General features: G+C 45.4%; 1 protein-coding gene across 5 annotated transcripts in view; it reads left to right on the forward strand.

Moving 5' to 3' along the window:
* The window catches only part of EFCAB5 (EF-hand calcium binding domain 5), a 139387-nt gene that overhangs the window by 104620 nt on the left and 12980 nt on the right, over positions 1-21787 (forward strand). For 3 of the 5 annotated variants that reach the window (XM_070061150.1, XM_070061149.1, XM_051824581.2), the window contains 8 exons: positions 1556-1845; positions 8395-8564; positions 9016-9265; positions 12266-12418; positions 14252-14355; positions 17350-17603; positions 19452-19738; positions 20415-20511. In XM_070061150.1, the coding sequence (XP_069917251.1) occupies positions 1556-1845; positions 8395-8564; positions 9016-9265; positions 12266-12418; positions 14252-14355; positions 17350-17603; positions 19452-19738; positions 20415-20511 (1605 nt within the window). Of the gene's footprint in view, positions 1-1555; positions 1846-8394; positions 8565-9015; positions 9266-12265; positions 12419-14251; positions 14356-17349; positions 17604-19451; positions 19739-20414; positions 20512-21787 lie in introns of those variants that run through there. The other 2 variants (XM_070061151.1, XM_070061152.1) reach the window with 2 other exon arrangements.

Below are 21787 nucleotides of genomic sequence, written 5' to 3' on the forward strand. Positions count from 1 at the left end.
CAGAAGGACGTTATCAGAACCCTAAAGAGTCAATGGCTGGCCCTGCATCTTGGACTCTGCAGGATAAAGTTTTACCAAGCCAGAATATGCAAAGCTCTTCATCCTGCTTGGACTTTGACATTCCAACTTAAATCACCCCTCTGTAAGGCCACCTTCTTCACTCAGATGGGCTGAAGTTTGCTCTTCCACATAGATAATCTCCCTGCCCTTCCTTCTAAGGCACAGAAAACTCATGCCAATCCACCCTGCCCTACTTAACACATTTTGACTGTTGCCCTGCCATGTACCATCTTGGCTTCCCCTGAGCAAGGGCAGACATGTACCTTGCTCTGCTCTGCTGAAAGCCTTTAGGACCAAACTGTTCAAGAAGGGAGAGGAATAAAAGGAGGAGGAGAAGAGGTGGAAGAGGAAGAACCCACAAGTTACCTTAATCTAATTGAGGATGTTTCACTTAGGACCCTTTTGGTTCAAGAAGTAGAAAACCCAACCCCAAGTAGTTAAATGGAAAAGGAATTTATTCGTTCATGTAATAGAGAAGCCCAGAGCTACTTCAGGACACAACAATATTTGAGAGTTCTAAAAATGGCATTGCCCCTTCATTCTTCTTTGAGTTAGCACCATTGTCATAACCTTTCTGCTTGTGCTGACCAGGTTCAGTCTCATATCCTCACATTCATTTAAGTCCAGTGGTAGTAAAAAAAGAAAAAATCCTCTTCCGAATAACTTAAGTAAAATGGCTGGCATTAGGAACCAGTGTTGTGGCACAGAAGATTAGTAAATTTTTAATAAAAATAATAATTTAGGGGCCAGAGTAGTGGCATAGTGGGTAAAGTAACCACCTATGATTCCAGCATCCCATATGGTCCCCAGTTTAAGTCCCAGCTGCTCCACTTTCAATCTGTCTCCCTGCTTGTGTGCCAGGGAAAGCAGTGGAAGATGACCCAGGTGCTTGGTCCCCTGCACCCATGTGGGAGACCCAGAGGAAGCTTCTAGCTCCTGGCTTTGGATCAGCCCAGTTCCAGCTGTTGTGTCCATTTGGGGAATGAGTCAGTGGGTAGAATCTCTCTCTCTCTCTCTCTCTCTCTAACTCTGCCTTTCAAATAAATAAATAAATAAATCTTTTAAAAATAACAATAATAATTTAATAATAAATATATGGAGCACTTGTTATTGGGAGGTCAATTATAAAGTGGTAAAAGTGAGCAGGGGTTATAAAAGTGGAGTTGAAAGGAATGACAATGAGATATGTTGCCAAACTGTAACAGGATAAGTGGTCTATTGGATACGAAGGCAAATTTTAGGTAGGAGTCAAAGAAGACCCTGGAGTTTCACAAAGCCGAGTAGCAGAATTAAAACAAAGCAAAACAAACACAGAGGATGACACAGAGTCATCCTGATTGAGCACAGGAAGTCACTGTAAGTTATTGGGCTGATATCCCTGGTTTTCCAGGGAAAGCAGAATTAAGAGCGTCATCTTGTAAGAGCAGAATGAAATTTTCCTACACCTATGTACACATTTCTCGTTAGTTCTTGATTTTGTGTTTATGTCTTTTAGCTAAATTACACATCCAGTTTCCAAAACCACACCCTGGTCATGAAGTGAGGTTATCTTCAAAACAATTTCAGAAATACATAGAATTGGTTGTATCTGAACTCAGGGGCAATGAAGATCAAGTTCTGGAAAGCGTTGTGGAATTTCTAATGAATACTTTAGAGAGGAGTCACATTGAGAGTCTGAGGAACTGCGCCAGACGGAAGTGGCTGCACCAAATCCAGCATGCTGCAGAGACAAGTGGAGTGTCCCTGGAGCCAGTCTACACTGAGACCTTTAAAGCCCTCACCCAGGTATGTTTCCTGAAGTGATAGATAAGAGGAAAAATTTACTCATGGTAGGTAACATTCAATGAGTATAAATTTGTAGCACATTGAATTCTCTTGAAAAATCAGTAGGTGCTACAAATAGATTTTTTTTTTTTTGACAGGCAGAGAGAGTTAGAGAGAAACAGGCAGAGATTTAGACAGAGAGAGAGACAGAGAGAAAGGTCTTCCTTTTTCCATTGGTTCACCCCCAAAATGGCCGCTACAGCCAGCGTGCTGCGCTGATCCGTGTCGCTCCCCCTCTTCATGGAGGAACGACACAGGACCCTGCGCTGTTCTTTCATCTGCTCGGCCCTCCCCGGGTTTGCTGCTGGTTCTTCCCGGGTTGGCTACTATCCCTTCCACCTCCGTGGAAGGGCAGTTCCCCCTGCCACTTTCCCCACTTCCGCAGGGGAGCAGCACACCGCCGGCCGGCTCTCTCGGGGGCTGCACAGGTGTTCCTTCAGCTAGATGTTCCCCTTAGATGTTCCTCGGTGCATGCCGTCTCTCTCCTCCTTTATAGTCCTCCTCCGCCAATCCCAACTCGGCTGCCCACACGCCGAGTACGCTGCTCTCCTCCAACCAGGAGCAAGTCCTACAGTTCATTGGCTGAACTGGAGGCAGCTGGGTAGAAGCTGTTTTCTTCTCTCCCAGCGCCATATTGTGGGAGAGCAGATGCATAGAATAAGTCTTAATTCCAGTAACTCAGTCTAGTCCGAATTGCTCCCCACAGATCCCCCTTTCTTTTTATTTTTTGGCGTTGATACGCGCCTGTCTTCGGTGTCCCGCGGCACACACTCTGCTCTGCTTGCTAGAGTTGCCACAGGTTCTTACAAGTCCTATCAATCAGGCAAACCAAATCCGGGTCCTCTCTTCGCCATGTTGTGAGGAGGTTTTTAGGCGCTGATGCGTGCCTGTGTTCGGTGCCCTGCAGCGCATGCTCTGCTCTGCCTGCAGGTGCTTACAAGCCCTATCAGGCAAACCGAATCCAAGCCTTCTCATTGCCATATTGTGGGGAGGCTTATTGGTGTTGATTCGTGCCTATCTTCGGTGACCTGCAGCTCATACTCTGGTCGAGCTGCCTGCTGGTGCTTATCGCCCTAATCAGGCAGACCGAATCCAAGCTCTCTCATTGCTGTGTTGTGGGGAGGCCTTTCTCTATTTCTCTATCTCCGGGCATTCCTATTTCTCCCATTTTACTTCTATCTTCCAGCATTCCTATTTCTCTCATTTTACTTCTAAAACTTCTGTTTCTCTTATCCCCGCGGTTTCCCTGCTGCTTCTCGGCACCTTGCCCAGCGGCAGCTTCACGGCTCTGCGCGGCTTCCCGGCGCCTCGCCCCGCCGGCGCCCGCCCCGAGGCTGCTTCTCTGCGCCTCGCCGCCCCGCGGCGGCTTCCCGGCTTTGCGCCGCTTCAGCCCGCGCTTCTCTCATCTGCGCGGCTCGGCTTCGCGCGCACACTCCGCGGTCTCCACGCACTTCGCGCCACGGCCTCGCGCCAGCCCCGCATTCCCTATCTATTCACGCCCCGTGCTCTCTCTGCACGCGGCGGCTTCCGCGAATGTTTCCGCCACCACCGGCATTCAGTCCAAGTTCCCCGGACTAACCTGGCGAATTCCAACCTGGCGGCCCATGTCTCTGCCTCTGGTTCCAGATCTTCGCCTCTTGCTCCCAGGGGTGACTTGAAGAATTCCAAGGTGGCTTATGTCTCCGCCTTGGCCTGCACTCGCGGCTTCATCCTCCCTAACATTTTTCTCTACCGGGTACGTTTCCTTAAGTTTTCTTCCAACAATATTCCTCTCATTTCTCCTGGCTACTCCCCACAGTCCGTATCCGAGTCCAAGCCTCCTCCAGGTTTCACTTTCGCTTTCAGTCTCCTAGCTTCCCCGCCATAGTCCGCATCCGAGTCTATGAAAGCTTTCACTTTCGCTTTCAAATCCTAACTTCTTTCCCACAGTCCATATCCAAGTCTATGCCTAGGCTTTCAATAGCTTCTTCCGGCACCTTTCTCGTCCGGCTTTCCCCTAGGCTCTTCGCTAGTCTCTCTCTCCGGTATTTTCCTGCTTCTTCCCGTTTCTTCCCTCCTAAGTTTCCTATCCGAGTCACGGCACCATTATGTCGCTCCCCCTCTTCATGGAGGAACGACACAGGACCCTGCGCTGTTCTTTCATCTGCTCGGCCCTCCCCGGTTTGCTGCTGGTTCTTCCCGGGTTGGCTACTATCCCTTCCACCTCCGTGGAAGGGCAGTTCCCCCTGGCCACATTCCCCACTTCCGCAGGGGAGTGGCACACCGCCGGCCGGCTCTCTCGGGGGCTGCACAGGTGTTCCTTCAGCTAGATGTTCCCCTTAGATGTTCCTCGGTGCATGCCGTCTCTCTCCTCCTTTATAGTCCTCCTCCGCCAATCCCAACTCGGCTGCCCACACGCCGAGTACGCTGCTCTCCTCCAACCAGGAGCAAGTCCTACAGTTCATTGGCTGAACTGGAGGCAGCTGGGTAGAAGCTGTTTTCTTCTCTCCCAGCGCCATATTGTGGGAGAGCAGATGCATAGAATAAGTCTTAATTCCAGTAACTCAGTCTAGTCCGAATTGCTCCCCACAATCCGAAGCCAGGAGCCAGGTGCTTCCTCCTGGTCTCCCATCAGGTGCAGGGCCCAAGCACTTGGGCCATCCTCCACTGCCTTCCCAGGCCACAGAAGAGAGCTAGACTGGAAGAGGAGCAACTGGGACAGAATCCGGCGCCCCAACTGGGACTAGAACCAGGGGTGCCAGTGCCGTAGGCAGAGGATTACCCTAGTAAGCCGTGGCACCAGCCCAATAGATGTTTTATTCATTCCAATACATTACAAATGACCCAGATCCTGGGAGAGAGACAACTAGAATGAATGTTGGTTGGCAAGATAGAAGTAGAGAGAAAAAGTAGAAAAGATGTATTGGGATTCCTAATTTCATTTGTGCTAAGAGTCAAATAAGCCTAGAATAGACAATATATTAATAATAAAAATGTCAGGGAAATATGCAAGAAGTTCAAGCCACATTTCTCTTGAATGATGTTTTGGGAGTCAGTTTTAAAATGGGCTACTTAAATCGTAAATTCGTTATAAAGTAGAATCCAGTATCACACAACATTTTTACAACACTGCCTAGAAGGAAGCTGAGACTATTGCAGAATCCTGTTACATAGGACACATGGCACTGAGGGGCTACTACCCACGATCTTCCACCTTCTCAGAGAATCCCAGATTGTTATTCCTCTGAGGCAGAGACAGCACAGTTGTCTTCTACAAATATCACAAACTCCACTTATCCAGGAACCCGTGCCAGTCACTTCAACTAAACAACAACTCTTGCTCATTAGGATTACCTTCTGAATGACCCAGTTTTCTAGTGTATATAGAAATGGTGCAATTAGAAACAGGATACTATGGGCCGGCGCTGCGGCTCACTAGGCTAATCCTCCACCTTGCAGCGCCGGCACACCGGGTTCTAGTCCCGGGGAGGGGGGGGTGCCGGATTCTGTCCCAGTTGCCCCCTTCCAGGCCAGCTCTCTGCTGTGGCCCGGGAGTGCAGTGGAGGATGGCCCGAGTGCTTGGGCCCTGCACCCCATGGGAGACCAGGAGAAGCACCTGGCTCCTGCCTTGGGATCAGCGCAGTGCGGTGGCCATTGGAGGGTGAACCAACGGCAAAGGAAGACCTTTCTCTCTGTCTCTCTCTCTCACTGTCCACTCTGCCTGTCGAAAAAAAAAGAAACAGGATACTATGAAGAAAAAGAGATGTCACCTCAACGTGCTTCAGAGATCCATGGTACCCGAAGAGAAATCTTACTACACATTTGTTCCCTACTCCATAGATCTTGTTCATAGGAAGGAGGAATAAAGGCAGAAGAAAAATAAAGTCATGAGAAGCAAATCCAAATACATACAAAGAGGAAAGAAATATCAAAGAAAGTGTCTCTCATTCCAAGTTTATACATCTAGTCAACATGTGCTAACATAGATGAGGGTCTTCAAAAAGTTCATGGAAAATTCATATTATGAAAAAAACTATGCATGGATTTCAAGTTCTTTTCATACCAAAATACACTGAGGCTGGTTGTTTAACATAGCTAAACAGGATTTAGTGTGAGGCACTAAGAAGGCTGACACATCTGTTTGGAAAGAGTCTCCTTCAGAGCAATTTGAATTCTGTTAAAACTGAAGCAAAAACAAACATCCAGTTTACAGTGAAGCTTGGATCGGAGGATGGTGAAATCTTTGCTGACTTGCAAAAAGTTGATGGGGACAATTCCCCAGAGAAATTGGGAATTTGCAAATGGATACGTCGTCTTAAGAAGAGAGGAGAGATGATGCTGAGGATGAAGCCTATAGCAACAGGCCATCCCCATTGATTTGTGAGGAAAAAAATGACCATGTCCATGTCCTAACTGAAGAGCACCAACAATTAACATCACATATAATAGCCAACTCCATAGACATCTCACCTGGTTCAGCTTACACAATTCTGACCAAAAAATTAAAATGGAGTAAGCTTTCTGCTCAATGGGTGGCAAAGGAACAATAGCATCTGTTTGCCTGGAGAGTGTTTGAGACAGTTAGCCAAGGCTTTAGCAGGAGAATTCCCCAGAAATCTTCATTAAAGAGTGCTCCACAGCAGTGCTCCTGCTCGTTCCTCTCACCAAGCAAAGGCAGGTTTTTTGAGTTTCAATAAGAAATCATTGGGCATCCACCTATGTAGTCCTGATTTGGCTCCTTCTGATTTATTTTTGTTTCCTAATCTTAAAAATGTCTGTAAAGGGCACCCACTTTACAGTGGTGATGTAAAAAGGACTGCATTTACATGGCTAAATTCCCAGGACCCTCAGTTAGTTAGGGATAAACCAACTGGTATCATCACTTACAAAATGTCTTGAACTTGTTGGAGCTTATATTGAGAAATAAATATCTTTTTTATTTCTATCTGTTTTTCAAATATTTTGTTTATTTATTTGAGAGGTAAAGTTACAGACAGTGAGAGGAAGAGAGAGAGAGAGAGAGGTCTTCCTTCCGTTGGTTCACTCCCCAAATGGCCGCAACGGCCAGAGCTGCGCCGATCCAAAGCCAGGAGCCCGGAGCTTCTTCCCAGTCTCCCATGCAGATGCAGGGGCCCAAGCACTTGGGCCATCTTCTACTGCTTTCCCAGGCCATAGCAGAAAGCTGGATTGGAAGAGGAGCAGCCAGGACTAGAACCGGCGTCCATATTGGGTGCCAGTGCCGCAGGCGGAGGATTAACCTACTACGTCATGGCGCTGGCCCCTATTTCTATCTTCTAATTCCATTTATCCACAGACATTTTAAGTCCCCTTATAATATTGTTAATGACATTTAAAAATTTTAGGTACATGGAATTTTCAGTTATTTTAAGTAGAAATAGCAGTTGTAGAAAGTCTGCATTATTGGCTCCAAGAAATCCTTTCCTGAAATGATGCAGATCAAATAGCCAAACTATGTTAAGAACTCATGAGACAGATGTGTGGCACAGTGGGGTAAGCCTCTTCTTGGGATGCTTGCATCTTCTATTGGAGTGCTGGTTTGAGCCCCAGTTACTGTACTTCTGACTCAAACGGAATTCCTGACTTCTGGCTTCTGCCTGGCCGGGCCCCAGATGTTGTGGCCATTTAGGGAGTGAACCAGTGGTTAGAAGATTCTCTCTCTCTCTTTCTCTCTCTCCCTGCCTTTAAAATACATAAATATTTTAAACAGAAAGAATTTCTTAAAAGCATTTTCCCCACATTTACATCATCATAGTTGATCAAGAGATATATGTGAAAGGAAGGCATCTTCTTGCCCCAACTCTCTCAAATAATACTTTTTAATTTAGTTTCTTTGTATTTATTTGAAAGGCAGAATGAGATAGAGAGATAGAGAGATAAGGAGGGAGAGGGAGGGAGAGAGAGAGAGAGATCTTCAATTTGCTGGCAAATTCATCAAATGCCTCCAAAAGCTAGGCCTGGGCCAGGCTGAAGCCAGGAACCTGGAACTCTATCCAGATCTCCACATGGGTGCAGGAACCCAAGTATTTGAACCATCATTTGTTGCCCCTCAGAGTGAGTGCATACTAGCAGGAAGCTATATCGGAAGCAGAGGTAAGACTTGTTCCCAGATGCTTCAATTTGATATGCAGGCATCCCAAGTGGCAGTTTAACACACTGCTCCACAATGCCTGCCCCTTAAAAGGATACTTTTAATTGAAGCCCAGACAATATGTCTTAGAGTTCAAAAAGATCCAAGCTTTAAACCTCTAAATTTGAATAGACTTGAAAATTTGCTGTTGTTTCCCATTGGCACAGAGGAAATCTATTCCACTCAGTAAAACTTAGGTTTGGGGGATAGCTTTGGTGTCAGCCTTTTCACCATTGCCCATGAATGCTAAAAATTGCATCATTTATTCAGGAAAATGAAACTAAAGGGGCCAGGTGAGGGGAAAGTATCTCATGAGACAAAACAAGATTGGGGAAGTGTGTTGGCTGTTTGGCAAATAGATGATCAGAAACATTTTACCATAGGACGCTGAAGCCCATGGAAATAAGAAGATCAGTGCACACATCTCCCTCTTAGAAGAAAATGTACTTCTGCCACACAGAGGGAGTGTTACACTGAGAAACGTGGCTTGCACCTTAGATGATGCTCCATTTGTTCTGAACAAAGTGCTCTACCGGGACATGAAGGGAATCAGGTAATTAATTCTTGGAGAGGTTGGTTTCATTCTAAAAAACAAACAACAAACTTCCTTTCTGGTAGCATCAAAAGTCTAGCCAGCTACTCGGGAGAGGAATGCCTCAAGTCACTAAGGCTTTTTAAGAGTGGGAGGTGTTGGTCTTCAACTCCTGGATGATTTTGCTTCATCGTTTCTGGAGCTCACTCTAGCCGTGTAAAGACTGCTTCACAATAGCAGCTCATTATTCTGCCTGCTCTAGAAGTTCTGTCTCCTGAGTCCTGTTTATATATGGTTTCTCTGTTAATAGCTTGGCTTGTTTTTTAAATGTTTCTCTCAAGTCAGATTCCCTGAACTGGTAGTCTTATCTGCACCCACTTTTGTGACATATAATGTCTGTGACTGTGGATGAAGAATTGATCTAGTTCCCTTATGGTTTAATCTAAAGCGTCCCACTGTGCTTCTCTCACAGTCTCATAGTCCTTCTCCTCAGCTTTACAGTAGTGGATGAAGGGAAGCCAATCCACGTCCCTCAAGTTCAGTACCACGGGAACATCTTCTTCTGGAACCATTCCCGCAATAAGGAGGATTATAGTGGATCATTCCTGGCTTTGCCTCTTCAGGATGCATATATGAGGATCTTTGGGGTCTTGGCTGTTGACACACTTAGAGATCCCCATGAAATAAACATCTTCCTGCCTCATGAGATCAGATTCTATCAGGTAAGTCACAGAAGTCTGTACAAGCCATGGCAGGGTAGCCTCTCCTTCACTTTGTGAAATGTGAAACCTGAAAACCAGAGGAATGTAAAGCCCTGTATACAGACAATGGCATCATCCTTGCTCCTGTTCCCTCTATCCATGTCAGTTTTTGGAGAGGTTCCCCGTTTCTTATGAAGAAACTGACCACCTCAGTAGTATATCCATGCCTCTCTGGGGAGATTTTAATGTGTGTCCCCTAGCATTAATCATAAGAATAGAATTTCATGTTGTAGAACAGAAATCCGATGATTAGACCACTAAGATCTACAAAGTAGGAATACATTTTTTAAAAGGGACATATTTGTGTTTTATCAACAGTGGTACCCAGAAATCCTTAGTTCTTTTCTCAAATGGTGCTAAATATGATACGCATCCCCACAGCTGTACAATTTTTGAGGCTGAAGAATAAAGAAAAAAGCCCAAGTATTTCATCAATGTTCATGTTTTCAAATTAGATCACAAAAAATACAGTATCTTTTAAGACTATTAAATGGCTATGCTGTTTCTACAAGCATTTTCATTTAATCTTATAGATAAAAATTACAATGAATGAAGAATGAAAGCCTTTAAATAGACTGTGGCAGACAGCAAGTCAGGACTTTACTACTCCTTATTTATGCTCCTATAAGCCTCTGGTCCTTTATGTCATTGATTTTTTAAAAAGATTTATTTATTTGAAAGAGTTACACAGAGAGAGGAGAGGCAGAGAGGCAGAGAGATGTCGGTCTTCCACCTGCTGGTTCACTCCCCCAATTGGCCACAATGGCCGGAGCTGTGCCGATCCGAAGCCAGGAGCCAGGAGCTTCTTCTGGATCGCCCACATGGGTGCAGGTGCCCAGGACTTGGGCCATCTTCTATTTCTCTCTCAGGCCACATCAGAGAGCTGGATCGGAAGAGGAGCAGCTGGAACTCAAACCAGCGACCATATGGGATGCTGGCACTGCAGGCAGTAGCTTTTACCTGCTATGCCACAGTGCCAGCCCCTGTTACTGATTTTTTAATCATTATTTTTCATTTTTTCTTTCCACTTACTGGATGGGTAGCTGCAGAAAGTAGCATCATCTCTTTCTCTGCACATATTTTTAATAATATTCACCAATGGGGCAGGTGTTGTGATTAAACTGCCACTTTGGAAAGCCTACATGCCATATCAGAGTGTATGGGATGAAGTCCCACCTCTACTCCCAATCTAGCTCCTGCATTAGCACACTCTGGGAGGCAGCAGATAATGGCTCAAGTATGTGGGGTCCAGTGGAATTCCTAGCTCCTGGCCTTGATCTGCCCCAGCTCCAGCCTTGGTTATTATGGATATTTGGGGAGTGAACCAGCAGATTGAAGATCTCTCTCTCCCTCTCCTTCTCCCTCTCCCTCTTCCTCTCCCTCTCCCTCTCCTCTCTCTCTCTCTCTGTTGCGCCATCTTTCAAATAAAAATAAATATTTTTAATGATGATTCATTTGCATCTGAAATAATAATGATGTGAAGATATTAAGAAGAAACATGGCCAGCACTGCGGCTCACTAGGCTAATCCTCTGCCTGCAGCGCTGGCACACCGGGTTCTAGTCCCGGTCGGGGCGCCGGATTCTGTCCCAGTTGCCCCTCTTCCAGGCCAGCTCTCTGCTGTGGCCCGGGAGTGCAGTGGAGGATGGCCCAAGTGCTTGGGCCCTGCACCCCATGGGAGACCAGGAGAAGCACCTGGCTCTTGCCTTCGGATCAGCGTGGTGCGCCAGCCGCAGCGTGCTGGCTGCAGCAGCCATTGGAGGGTAAACCAACGGCAAAAGGAAGACCTTTCTCTCTGTCTCTCTCTCACACTGTCCACTCTGCCTGTCAAGAAGAAGAAGAAGAAGAAGAAGAGGAAGAGGAAGAAAGATGGAGGAATATGGAGTTAATCAGGTGAACTATATGTAGTCTTGCTGGAGAGCATGTCAAAATGAATTGTATATTGATTATCCATTGGAGATAAATGTCTGAGTTATCCTTGGATATTTTGAATCCTGAAATAAAATGCATACATACAGTTCTGAAGAAACTGAGGCTCCTAGAGTTTCTTGACAACAGATCACAGATGGATTCTTAGGGACTTCCCATCTCTTTGCTGTGGAACAGGGTCTCACCATGCCTATGGGAGTGTTGTGTAGTCCAGCATGCTGCAGGCCTTGCAACCAAGTTGTCCCACACTGGTGATCTGATCAAGGGAGCCGTGTATGGATGCAGGCATTAATATCAGCATCAGTTCAGGGCAGCTCCTAACCAGGTGCCCAAAGCTGGCACTAGTTCTTTGTTTTTAAACTTTTTTTCCTCATTTCAAAGTGTATCTTGTTCTTATGATGTTGTTCTCTGACAGCACATATCACAAATTTCACTGGATAATTTTCAGAAAACATAAAAAGGTATGTAGATCTCTCTTGGTACCTTTGATTTAAAAAAAGATTTATTTTATTTATTTGAAAGGCAGAATTACAGAGAGAGAGAGAGAGAGAGAGAGAGAGAGATCTTCTGGGTCTGGCACTGTGGTGTAGTGGGTAAAACCGCCACCTGCGGCCCCAGCATCCCATTATAAGCACTAATTTGAGTCCCGGCTGCTCCACTTCCGATCCAGCTCTCTGCTATGGCCTGGGAAAGCAGTAGAAGATGGCCCAAGCCCTTGGGTCCCTGCACTCACGTGGGAGACCTTCTGGAGGAAGCTCCTGGTTCCTGACTTTGGATTAGCCCAGCTGTGGCTGTTGCAGCCATTTGGGGAGAGAACCAGCAGATGGAAGACCTCTCTCTGCATGTGCCTCTGTCTTTGCCTCTCTGTAACTCAGCCTTCCAAATAAATAGATAAAATCTTTAAAAATAAAAACTGATGTGTAATCTGTAGGAATTTGATTATACTAATTAAAAAGATAATACAATTAATATATTACTAATTATTTTTGCTATCTTAAAAAATAAAGGAAACTTGACTTTTCCATTTCCCCAGGGTGTTGCCAATGTCTTTAGCGCTGCCTATCACTACATCCACAGCCGGGAGCACATCCTGCATATAGTGATCACTGGCATCGGCTGGCTCTACAGCATCACGTCCGGAATCACCTCCATCACCACGCTCTTTGTGGAGCCTAGCCCAAACCAGGTAGGCAGGGCTCGGCAGTGTTAGACGTCTTTAACATAACAGTGTTTATACATGCTACTGTCCTGCTAATGTATTTAAGCCATATTAGTTAACTATCAGGCTAACTGGGGATACATTTCCCATGACCTTAACTCAAACCCTTGGTTGTGAGTGACAGGAATCCATTTCAAACTGTCTTAGGCAAAAGGGAATATTGACTGACATGTGACCCAAATGAAGAAGGGGCAGGAGTCAGGCTGGCTTCCAGGATGACCAGATGCTGGGATGGGACACCCTCAGGACTCCCCCATGCTCTTTATCTTCCCACTTCTCATGGTTTCCTTCCTTCTGCATGTTGGCTTTGTCCTTCTAGCTAAAGATGGGCTTTCTCCATGGACAGGTCAAACATGGAGTAAAAGCATCCAGTGAAAAGTCCCGGTTTGGAAAACCTAGGAAAGAAAATTCTGTTTGACTCATCCTGAGATATGTCCTCCTGTTGAGGGTAGGGAGTTCACAGGAAGTGGCCACAGCCGCCAGAATCATGGGGGCAATGCGGGAAGGGATGAGGGACTGCTGCTTTGGAAGAACACAATTACATCACACCAGCTTGTTAGAAGAAAAGGCCCCTATCTACAGTGTGATGAATTCTAGCTGAATATTTGCTTCGGTTCTTTACACTTGACTTTTATGTTGTGATTCTCCGTATGATGAGAATGGATAGAGGGGCAGACATCGTGGCACAGCCGGTTAAGCCACTGCCTACAATACCAGCACCAGTTGGAGCCTTGGCTCACTTCCAATCCAGTTCCCTGTTAATGCACCTGGGAAAGCAGCAGAGGATGGCCCAAGTACTTGGGCCCCTGCCACCCTAGTGGGAGACCTGGGTGGAGGTCCAGGTTCCTGGCTTCAGCCTGGCCCAGTCCCAGAGGTTGCAGCCATTTGGGGAGTGAACCAGCAGATGGAAGCGCTCGCTCTCTCCTCCTCCCTCCCTTTTTGTAACTCAGCTTTTTCAAATAAGTAAATAGGAAGGAAGGAAGGAGGGAAGGAGGGAAGGAAGGAGGGAAGGGAGGGAGGGAGGGAGGAAGGGAGGGAGGGAGGGAGGGAATATGGAGTAGGGATACAAGAGAAAGTTTTATCTTTTGGACAGCATTCAGCATGCAGTCACTGTGGATCCACTTGTCACAGTTTCCCTTTTACTCTAAGAATTATTTTAAAGGAGGGGATATAAAAATACTTCTCCTAATTGACTCTCTCCTACAGTTTAGTGTATTTTACAGAATATGCTAGTATTGCTTTCTTATAAATAAACTAGTCTGTCCACCAAAAACTAAATGCTGATCAAAGCTCATTAAAATATTTAGACAACCCACTTGTAGGCTAGGACCTACAGTTTGAAAATCTCTTAGAATTGAGGAAGATAGGGGTGGGCATTGTAGCACAGTGGGTTAAGCTGCTGTTTGGGACACCTGCATCCTATATGGGAGCTCCTGGGTTTGATTTGGGATCTGCTTCTGATACCAGCTTCCATTTATATGCAACCTGGGAGGCAGCAGACGATGGCTCAAGTTCTTGGGTCCCTGCCGGAGAGTCAGATGGAATTCCTACCTCTGTTTCTTGGCTTCAACTGGTCTAGTCCTGGCTGTTATAGGCAACTGGGGAGTAAAACCGGTGGATGGCAAATCACTCTTTCTCCCACAAACTCCCACCCCTTTCAAATATACTAAAAACAATTTTTAAGAAGTTAGGGGTCATCTAAAGTTTTAAATTTTTAAATATTTTTCTGTCTCCAAAAGTTTGAATGAGAGTAGGAGATCTAATTACTCCCCACTAATGAAATCTCTTCCTCTTTTCAAGGATTCAGACTATGTTTTACGCAGTATGATGGTTACAAGGCAGCTGGGTCTAACGGAAATCCACACAAATTCCCCTACCATCTCCAGGAAGTCATGCATCTTCAGGTGTGAGACATGTCTGGTTTTGTTTTTTGTTTTTGTTTTGTTTTGTTTTGTTTTGTTTTGTTTTTGGCCAGAATACATCCTCCTGGTGTGATAGTAGATCTGGAATTCACAGCTTCTGCCTCTTATTAGTACACTTGGACTTTTATTCTGATTGGCTTTGAAAGAAAAATTCTGGGGCCAGCGGTGTGGCATAATGGAATAAGCCACCGCCTGTGACACCAGCATTGTATATAGGCACTGGTTCAAGTCCCAGCTGCCCCACTTCCCATCCAGATCCCTGCTAATGTGCCTGGGAAATCAGTAGAGGATGGCTCAATTGCTTGGGCCCCTGCACCCTTCTGGGAGACCCAGAAGAAGTCCTGTCTTCAGCCTGGCCCAGCCTCAGCCGTTACAGCCATCTGGGGAGTGAACCAGCAGGTAGAAGCTATCTCTGTGAATCTCTCTCTCTCTCTCTCTCTCTCTCTCTCTCTCTCTAATTCTGCCTTTCAAATAAATAAAATAAATCTTTTTTTAAAAATTGACTTTAAAAAAATTCCTATAGAATGTCTTTCTAGGATGTGTGAATAAACTTTTTCTTCCAAGTCCTTTTGAAATAGTTTTCACTGGTATTTTATATTAAAATAGCATGTTTTAAAGCATAATAGCTTTTATTTTCTATAATTGCCTTCTAAACGTGGAATTCAACAAAAACTCACAATGATTATAATAGATCCATATCATTTATCTGAGCTGATCTGATAATGTTAGCCTGTGGATGTATATTTTTTTTTTTATTTGAAGAAGATAGGCAGGCCGGCGCCACAGCTCAATAAGCCAATCCTCCGCCTAGCGGCACCGGCACACCGGGTTCTAGTCCTGGTCGGGGCGCCGGATTCTGTCCAGGTTGCCCCTCTTCCAGACCAGCTCCCTGCTGTGGCCAGGGAGTGCAGTGGAGGATGGCCCAAGTACTTGAGCCCTGCACCTGCATAGGAGACCAGGAGAAGAACCTGGCTCCTGGCTTCAGATCAGCGCAGTGCTCCGGCCGCGGCGGCCATTGGAGGGTGAACCAACGGCAAAGGAAGACCTTTCTCTCTGTCTCTCTCTCTCACTGTCCACTCTGCCTGTAAAAATAAATAAATAAATAAATAAATAAATAAATAAATAAATAAAAAAAAAAATAGAAGATAGGCAGTGGAAAAGTTGAGGAGACAGAGGATGTTGCAAATTACCTTGAATGACTCTCACCTGTGGAATGCAAGCACCACTCCTAAAGTGTGGGCTGATGCAAACCTGATCTTAACTGAGAACACACCTGTTGCAAAAGGGGCCAACTGCTTCTTAAGGGGTCAGAATAGGTCATTAGATAGTACGCCTATTTCAGACTAGTAGACCAATCTGACATTTAAATCCACATGTTAATTCAATTTTAGTTTGGCCTCATACTAGAATGTTCATTCAGTCTCAAGCTCTTTTATACCCATGTATTCCTTGTGCTGGTCAGTTTTATGGGAGTCCTTGTAACCCTGCATGTAACTTAAGCAGGTGCCTGTGGAGTAGCTCTGTTGGCCAATGGGCTTTACCATGATGTTCAGGAAGTTTAGTATGATGTGTCGCTCCTATAGTTGTCCTAAACACACAGTGTGATGGCTGCACAGCTGCAAGGGGTGGGAACAGCAGAAGGAGGCAAAATCTTACCTGGCATCCCAGGATTGATGTTGTGAACTGAAAATGTGCTTTTTGAGGCTATGTAAAATGCCAGCATTTTACAGATACTTGAAAAGAATGGCAAGTCAATATCAGTGTAGATGGGAGAAGAGGGAAAGAGATGTGTCTGTGCCTTGTTAGGGAACGAAGCAGCCACTCCACTGCATTTCCATGGAAAGCTCATTTCTGTCACTGAAGCAGATGCTACAGACGCCCTGCCCAGATCCCCACTATGCTTTTTGCAGGATGCTACAGGTAACACTCCTTACGCTGAAACTGTTCTCTGGAGAAGTTCCCTTAAATGATTGGAGCCCCTCACCAGGAGGTACCCAAGTGTTACATAAACACTCCTCCACCCCAAACCACCCAACACACCCAGAGCTTTTTAGAGACAATGACTGACCGGTGCTAGGATACAAACGACACCTCCCTTGCTTCAGAGTGGGAGGAACAATTTACCTCTCTCTTCTGTGATCCGGCTGAGGCTAGACTTCACCTGAATTACCTTCTACTTAGCTTCTCCCCTTCCCTATCCTGCTTCCCTCAGTCCCTCATAGGTTTCACCAGAGAGCACACCCTCAATAAATCACCTGCATGAGTATCCTGGCGTTAGGCCCTGCTTCTGGGAAATCTGCCCTAAGACACTCATCACCCCTTCCAACACCCGACCAGCACATCCTGGACAAGAAGTAAGCAAAAGAATGAACACTTTCTGAACAGGCAGTTAAGATGCCTACATTTCATTTCAAACTACCTAGGTTCAAGTCCCAGCTCCAGCTTCTGATTCCAGCTTCCTGCTACAGATCCTGAGAGGCAAAAAGCAATCACTCAAATGATTGGGTTCCTGCCACCCATGTGGGAGACCTGGAATGAGTTCCCAACTCCTGGCTTCAGCCTGTCCCCGCCCTGGGCATTGTGGGCATTTAGGGAGTGAACAGGCAAATGGAAGTGCTCGCTTGCTCTCTCTCTTGCTCTCACTCTCTCGCTTCTCTCTACCTCTTTAAAAAATACCTTCAGATGAATCCTAGTTCCTGTATAGTAAAGCTAGTGGGGTGGAACGTCAGGATGGAGAGGGGCATGGACACTTTCTACTTAGATCGGGTGACCAGGGAAGGCTTCAGTGCTGAGGGGATGTGAGGAGAGAAACATCCTCAGCCCTGGGAAATCAGGGATGGAGTTTTCCACGCAGACGAAATGGCAACAATGCTGGGGGAAGCGAGGTAGATATGAGAGAGTGAGTCAATACATTTAGATGGAATGTGTGAACAGGCGGATGTTTAATATCCCTGTACCATGTGCTTGGAATTTCAGAGATTTCCTCTTTAAGTGCACAGACAGTTCACAAGTTGTTTTGGCCTCTGTCTGTGGAGAAACCCACATAGTAGTTCCACTCCGTGAGAGAACGGGAGAGGCTCTGGGAGTCCTCGATTTTAACATTGGCCGGACTAGGATGTTATTATATCAGGAGTACAAAGATCTACAGAAAATGATGAAGGTGATCCAAGCTGCCTGCTATGAAACACTGGACGAATTATCTGGAGAGAGAAAAAGAAAATGTGTCTTAGGTATTGTGAGTGTGGACCCATGGGTTTAATAGATTTGGGGGAAATCACAGACGGTGAGATGAAGGATACATTTTCTAAACTAATTGTTACAATGTACATATCTTTCCGTGTGAAAGGAATTCCCTGTGCAGCCTTGGGCTACTGAATATGGTCTGCAAATGAAAGCACGGGCAGAGAGTCATATTTTCTTAATTAGAACTCATCAGAACACGATAGAACTAGCATTTATTAAATACTCTACCATGTGTCAAGCACTTTAAATATGTTACTTCGTTTAGTCCTATAAGGTGAAGGCTGGTTTCCCATAATACAGGTGAAGAAAATGAAGTTTGGAGAAAGTAAACAACTAGTCCCAAATCACACAGCTAACAAATGATGAAGACTGGATTTGAATCCAGGTCCAGGGGCTCTTTTCACTATATTATACAGCATTAGCTCCTCAGAATATCTCATTTTACAGATAAAGAAGCCAGAACTTATGACAGTAACATGGGTTATCCAAGGTCCACTAGCAAACTGGTGGCAAAGACTAGACCCTAGTTCTTATGATTCTGTATCCACTAGACTACTCTTAGCACAAGAGCAGCTTAAACAGAAGGAAGGAAGAAGAAGGCATGAAAACTTATGACTACCTAGGATAGAGTACACGATGTGGGATTAAGCAGAAAGATTGGAGCCATCACGTATAGTGGGATAAGAAGAAAGAAGCAAATTCATGCCTTTTGCCTGTTTTCTGTGAAAAGGCCTAAGATTAGCACTTTTTTGTTAGTATCAGGGCAGTCAAATACATTACAGAATTTGACTGCACCCCCATACAACATTTTTATTTTTTAATTTTTTTAAAGATTTGTTTATTTATTTCAAAGTCAGGGTGAGAGAGAGAGGGGGAGAGAGAGAGAGAAAGAGATTCCCCCATCTGCTGGTTCACAAACCCAAATGGCTGCAAAGGCCAGGGCTGGGCCAGCCTGAAGACAGGAGCCAGGAGCTTCCTCCAGGTCTCCCACGTGGGTGCAGAGGCACTTCCTCGAGGTCTCCCACGTAGGTGCAGGGCCCAAGCACTTGGGCCATCTTCTGCTGCTTTCCCAGGCACGTTAGCAGGGAGCCTTATTGGAAGTGGAGCAACCAGGACTTGAACCAGCACCCAAATGGGATGTCCGCACCAGACAACGGCTTAATCCTCTGCACTGTAGCGCTGGCTGCATACATCATCTCATTCAGTTTCCATAGGTCACCAGGGAAGTGGAAGTTAACCCCCCTCTCACAAGAGAGGAAAACAATATTCAGAGATACATGGGCCAGTGCTGTGGCGAAGCGGGTAAAGCTGCCACCTGCAGTGCTGACATCCCATATGTGCGCTGGTTCGAGAACTGGCTGCTTCTCTTCCGATCCAGCTCTCTGCTATGGCCTGGGAAAGCAGTACAAGTCCCTGGGCCTCTGCACCCACGTGGGAGACCCAGAAGAAGCTCCTGGCTCCTGGTTTTGGATCAGCACAGCTCCAGCCCTTGCCACCAATTGGGGAGTGAACCAGCAGATGGAAGACCTCTCTCTCTCTCTCTCTCTCTTTCTCTCTCTGTCTTTCAAATAAATAAATAAATCTTTTTAAAAAATATTCAGAGATAAAGGAAACTAATAAGGGGGGAGGATTTGTACTCACACTAAAGTCTCATTCTAAAACTCAAGTTTTTGCCTTTTCTCGAAGCCTCTTCCTGTGAAACATACCAGATGTAATTCTATTTCTCTCTTTTGCCCTCATAGCTGGAAAAACTAAGATTGTTTAAAACCATAAGATATAGTCTTCTTTCTACTGTAGAAAAAACACCAACATGGGATGTCTTTCTGTCATTCTAGAGATTGAAGACGTGGGAGAAGTCCAGCGGGCAGGAATCATCTTCTTCCGGATCATGCTTCAGGAGCTGCAGGAGTGCCTGCAACTACTTGATTCCATGAGCTTTGTGTCTCTGTTGCTCTATGACCATAGTACTATAGTACAGACAGAACCCCTTCCAGACAGCAAGACCCGGGAACTGGCAGCCAACATAAACCTAGTGCAAGATATCCTAAAAGGGGTTATCTTGTTCTTCCATCCAGAGTTGGAATTTTCAAGTGACTTTCAAAACTGGGATAAGTGTAAGCTTGTAAGTCTTTTTTTTTAAATACTCTTTTTGCAATATTTATTGATTTATTTTCCTTTTATCTGAAAGGCGGAGAGACAGAGATCTTCCATCTGCTGCTTCACTTAACCAAATGTCCACAATATCTAGGGCTCAGCCAGGCTGAAGCAAGGAGCTTAGAATTCAATCTAGATCTCCCACGTAGATGGGCAATCCAACTACTTGACCCATCACCTGCTGCCTCCCGGGGCTCACATAAGCAGGAAGCTGGAATTGGAAGCAGAGTCAGGACTTGAACCCAGGTACTCTAGTATGAGATGTCAGTGTCCCAAGTGGGTTCTTCACTACTGTGCCAAACACACACCTATAAAGCATTCTTTTAACTGAAGAATAACCTATATACAAATCATAATTTAACAAATCGTAAAAGTACAGATGCAAGAGTTTTCACACAGTAAACACATCCATATAAGCAGCCCCTAGGCAAGAAACAGAACATTAGCAGCATCCCAAGGCCCTCCTTTATACTCTTTCCCATGACCCCTCCCCCCCCCCCGCCATGCTCCCTACCCACACACCCCAAGACGTGATCTTGATTTCTAACAAGGTTGGTTTTTGCCTGTTCTGAATTTTATATAAACGTTATTTATTTATATAATTTCTACTTGCTGACAATCCCATAACTTTTCTTTGTTCACAGTATGTTAACAGATATTTAGTCAGGAACATTTGTGCCTTTGATCCAACTGCTAGTGATTTGGAAATCAATTTACAGCTCATTGGTGACTGTATCAGAGGTAAGTTTCCACCTAACTATAGTCTGAATCTACACCAATAGCAATAAGATACAGTTGTAATTAAGAGATTTTTAGGATTACAGCATGTGGATCATAATATTTAGGAGAAAATAGTTATGACTATATGTCTTCTGAAAGAGGATATACAGTCTATAGTCTATGCATTCCCCAGAGACACTGTCTATGCCATACAGTAGAGAATTCGAGTTTTCTCTATTTCCCACTTATTGGCTACATGTGCATTATTCACTAAAAGAAAAAGTGTGGGGCCAGTGTTGTGGCACAGCAGATTAAGGTGCCGCCTGCAGTGCCAGCATCCCATATAAGCACAAGTTCAAATCCCAGCTGCTCCATTTTCAATCCAGCTCCCTGCTAATGTGCCTGGGAAAGCAGCGGAGGACAGTCCAAGTGCTTGGACCCTGCCAGTCACTTTGGAGATCAGGATGGAGTTCCAGGTTCCTGACATGGTGGCCATTTAGGGAGGGAACTAGCAGATGAAAGTTTCTCTCTCTCTCTCTCTCTCTCTCTCTCTCTCTCTCTGTGTGTGTGTGTGTGTGTGTAACTCTACCTTTCAAATAGATAATCTTAAAAAAAAAAAATGTTAGAAAAAGTGAATAGGGCTACAATTAGACCAGGACTGTTAAGCAAAAACAAACAAACAAACAAACAAAACACTACACTAATATCTTCAATAAAGAGCCAAAGAACAGAACAGAACTGATCACTTATCTGTAAAGTCTGGTAATGCAGACCCTGGAGGAGGAGACTCAGCAGGAATGGAGAGCAGCGAGGCCCTCAGACCAGAGAAAGTGATGAGCTCTTCAGCCACACAGAGTAGGCCAGGTGTAGGAGGAAATCTGCAAATGCAGACAAACATGTTCCTCCAGGGGTGTGTTCCACCATCAGGGGAGATGCTCCCGCCGCCGAGTGGGTGAGTAGATTGGTAAGAAGGCATTGGAAGCTTGTTTCTTCTTTATTATTTAAGAAACACTAATCATTAACTAAGAACATCCTATTCCTCTCCTCCCCCAGCCCCTGTCCTACTGTAGACTTCAGATAGACCACGTCAGAAAGATTTTTGGTTTTCTGTGATGCAAATGTTAGCCCACAGACTCAGAACCAGAAAGTCTTCCAAGACAAGAGGAAGGAAGGAGGCGGGACCAGGGGGAGCCACCACACTGCTCTGAGAGTCTGTGGCAGCTGACGCATGTAACTCAGGGGTGCCGGAACAGGGAGCCAGGTGGATGGATGCAAGAGAGAGAGAGAGAGAGAGAGA

The sequence above is a fragment of the Oryctolagus cuniculus genome, chromosome 17, assembly GCF_964237555.1.
Source record: "Oryctolagus cuniculus chromosome 17, mOryCun1.1, whole genome shotgun sequence".
NCBI classification, from domain to species: domain Eukaryota; kingdom Metazoa; phylum Chordata; class Mammalia; order Lagomorpha; family Leporidae; genus Oryctolagus; species Oryctolagus cuniculus.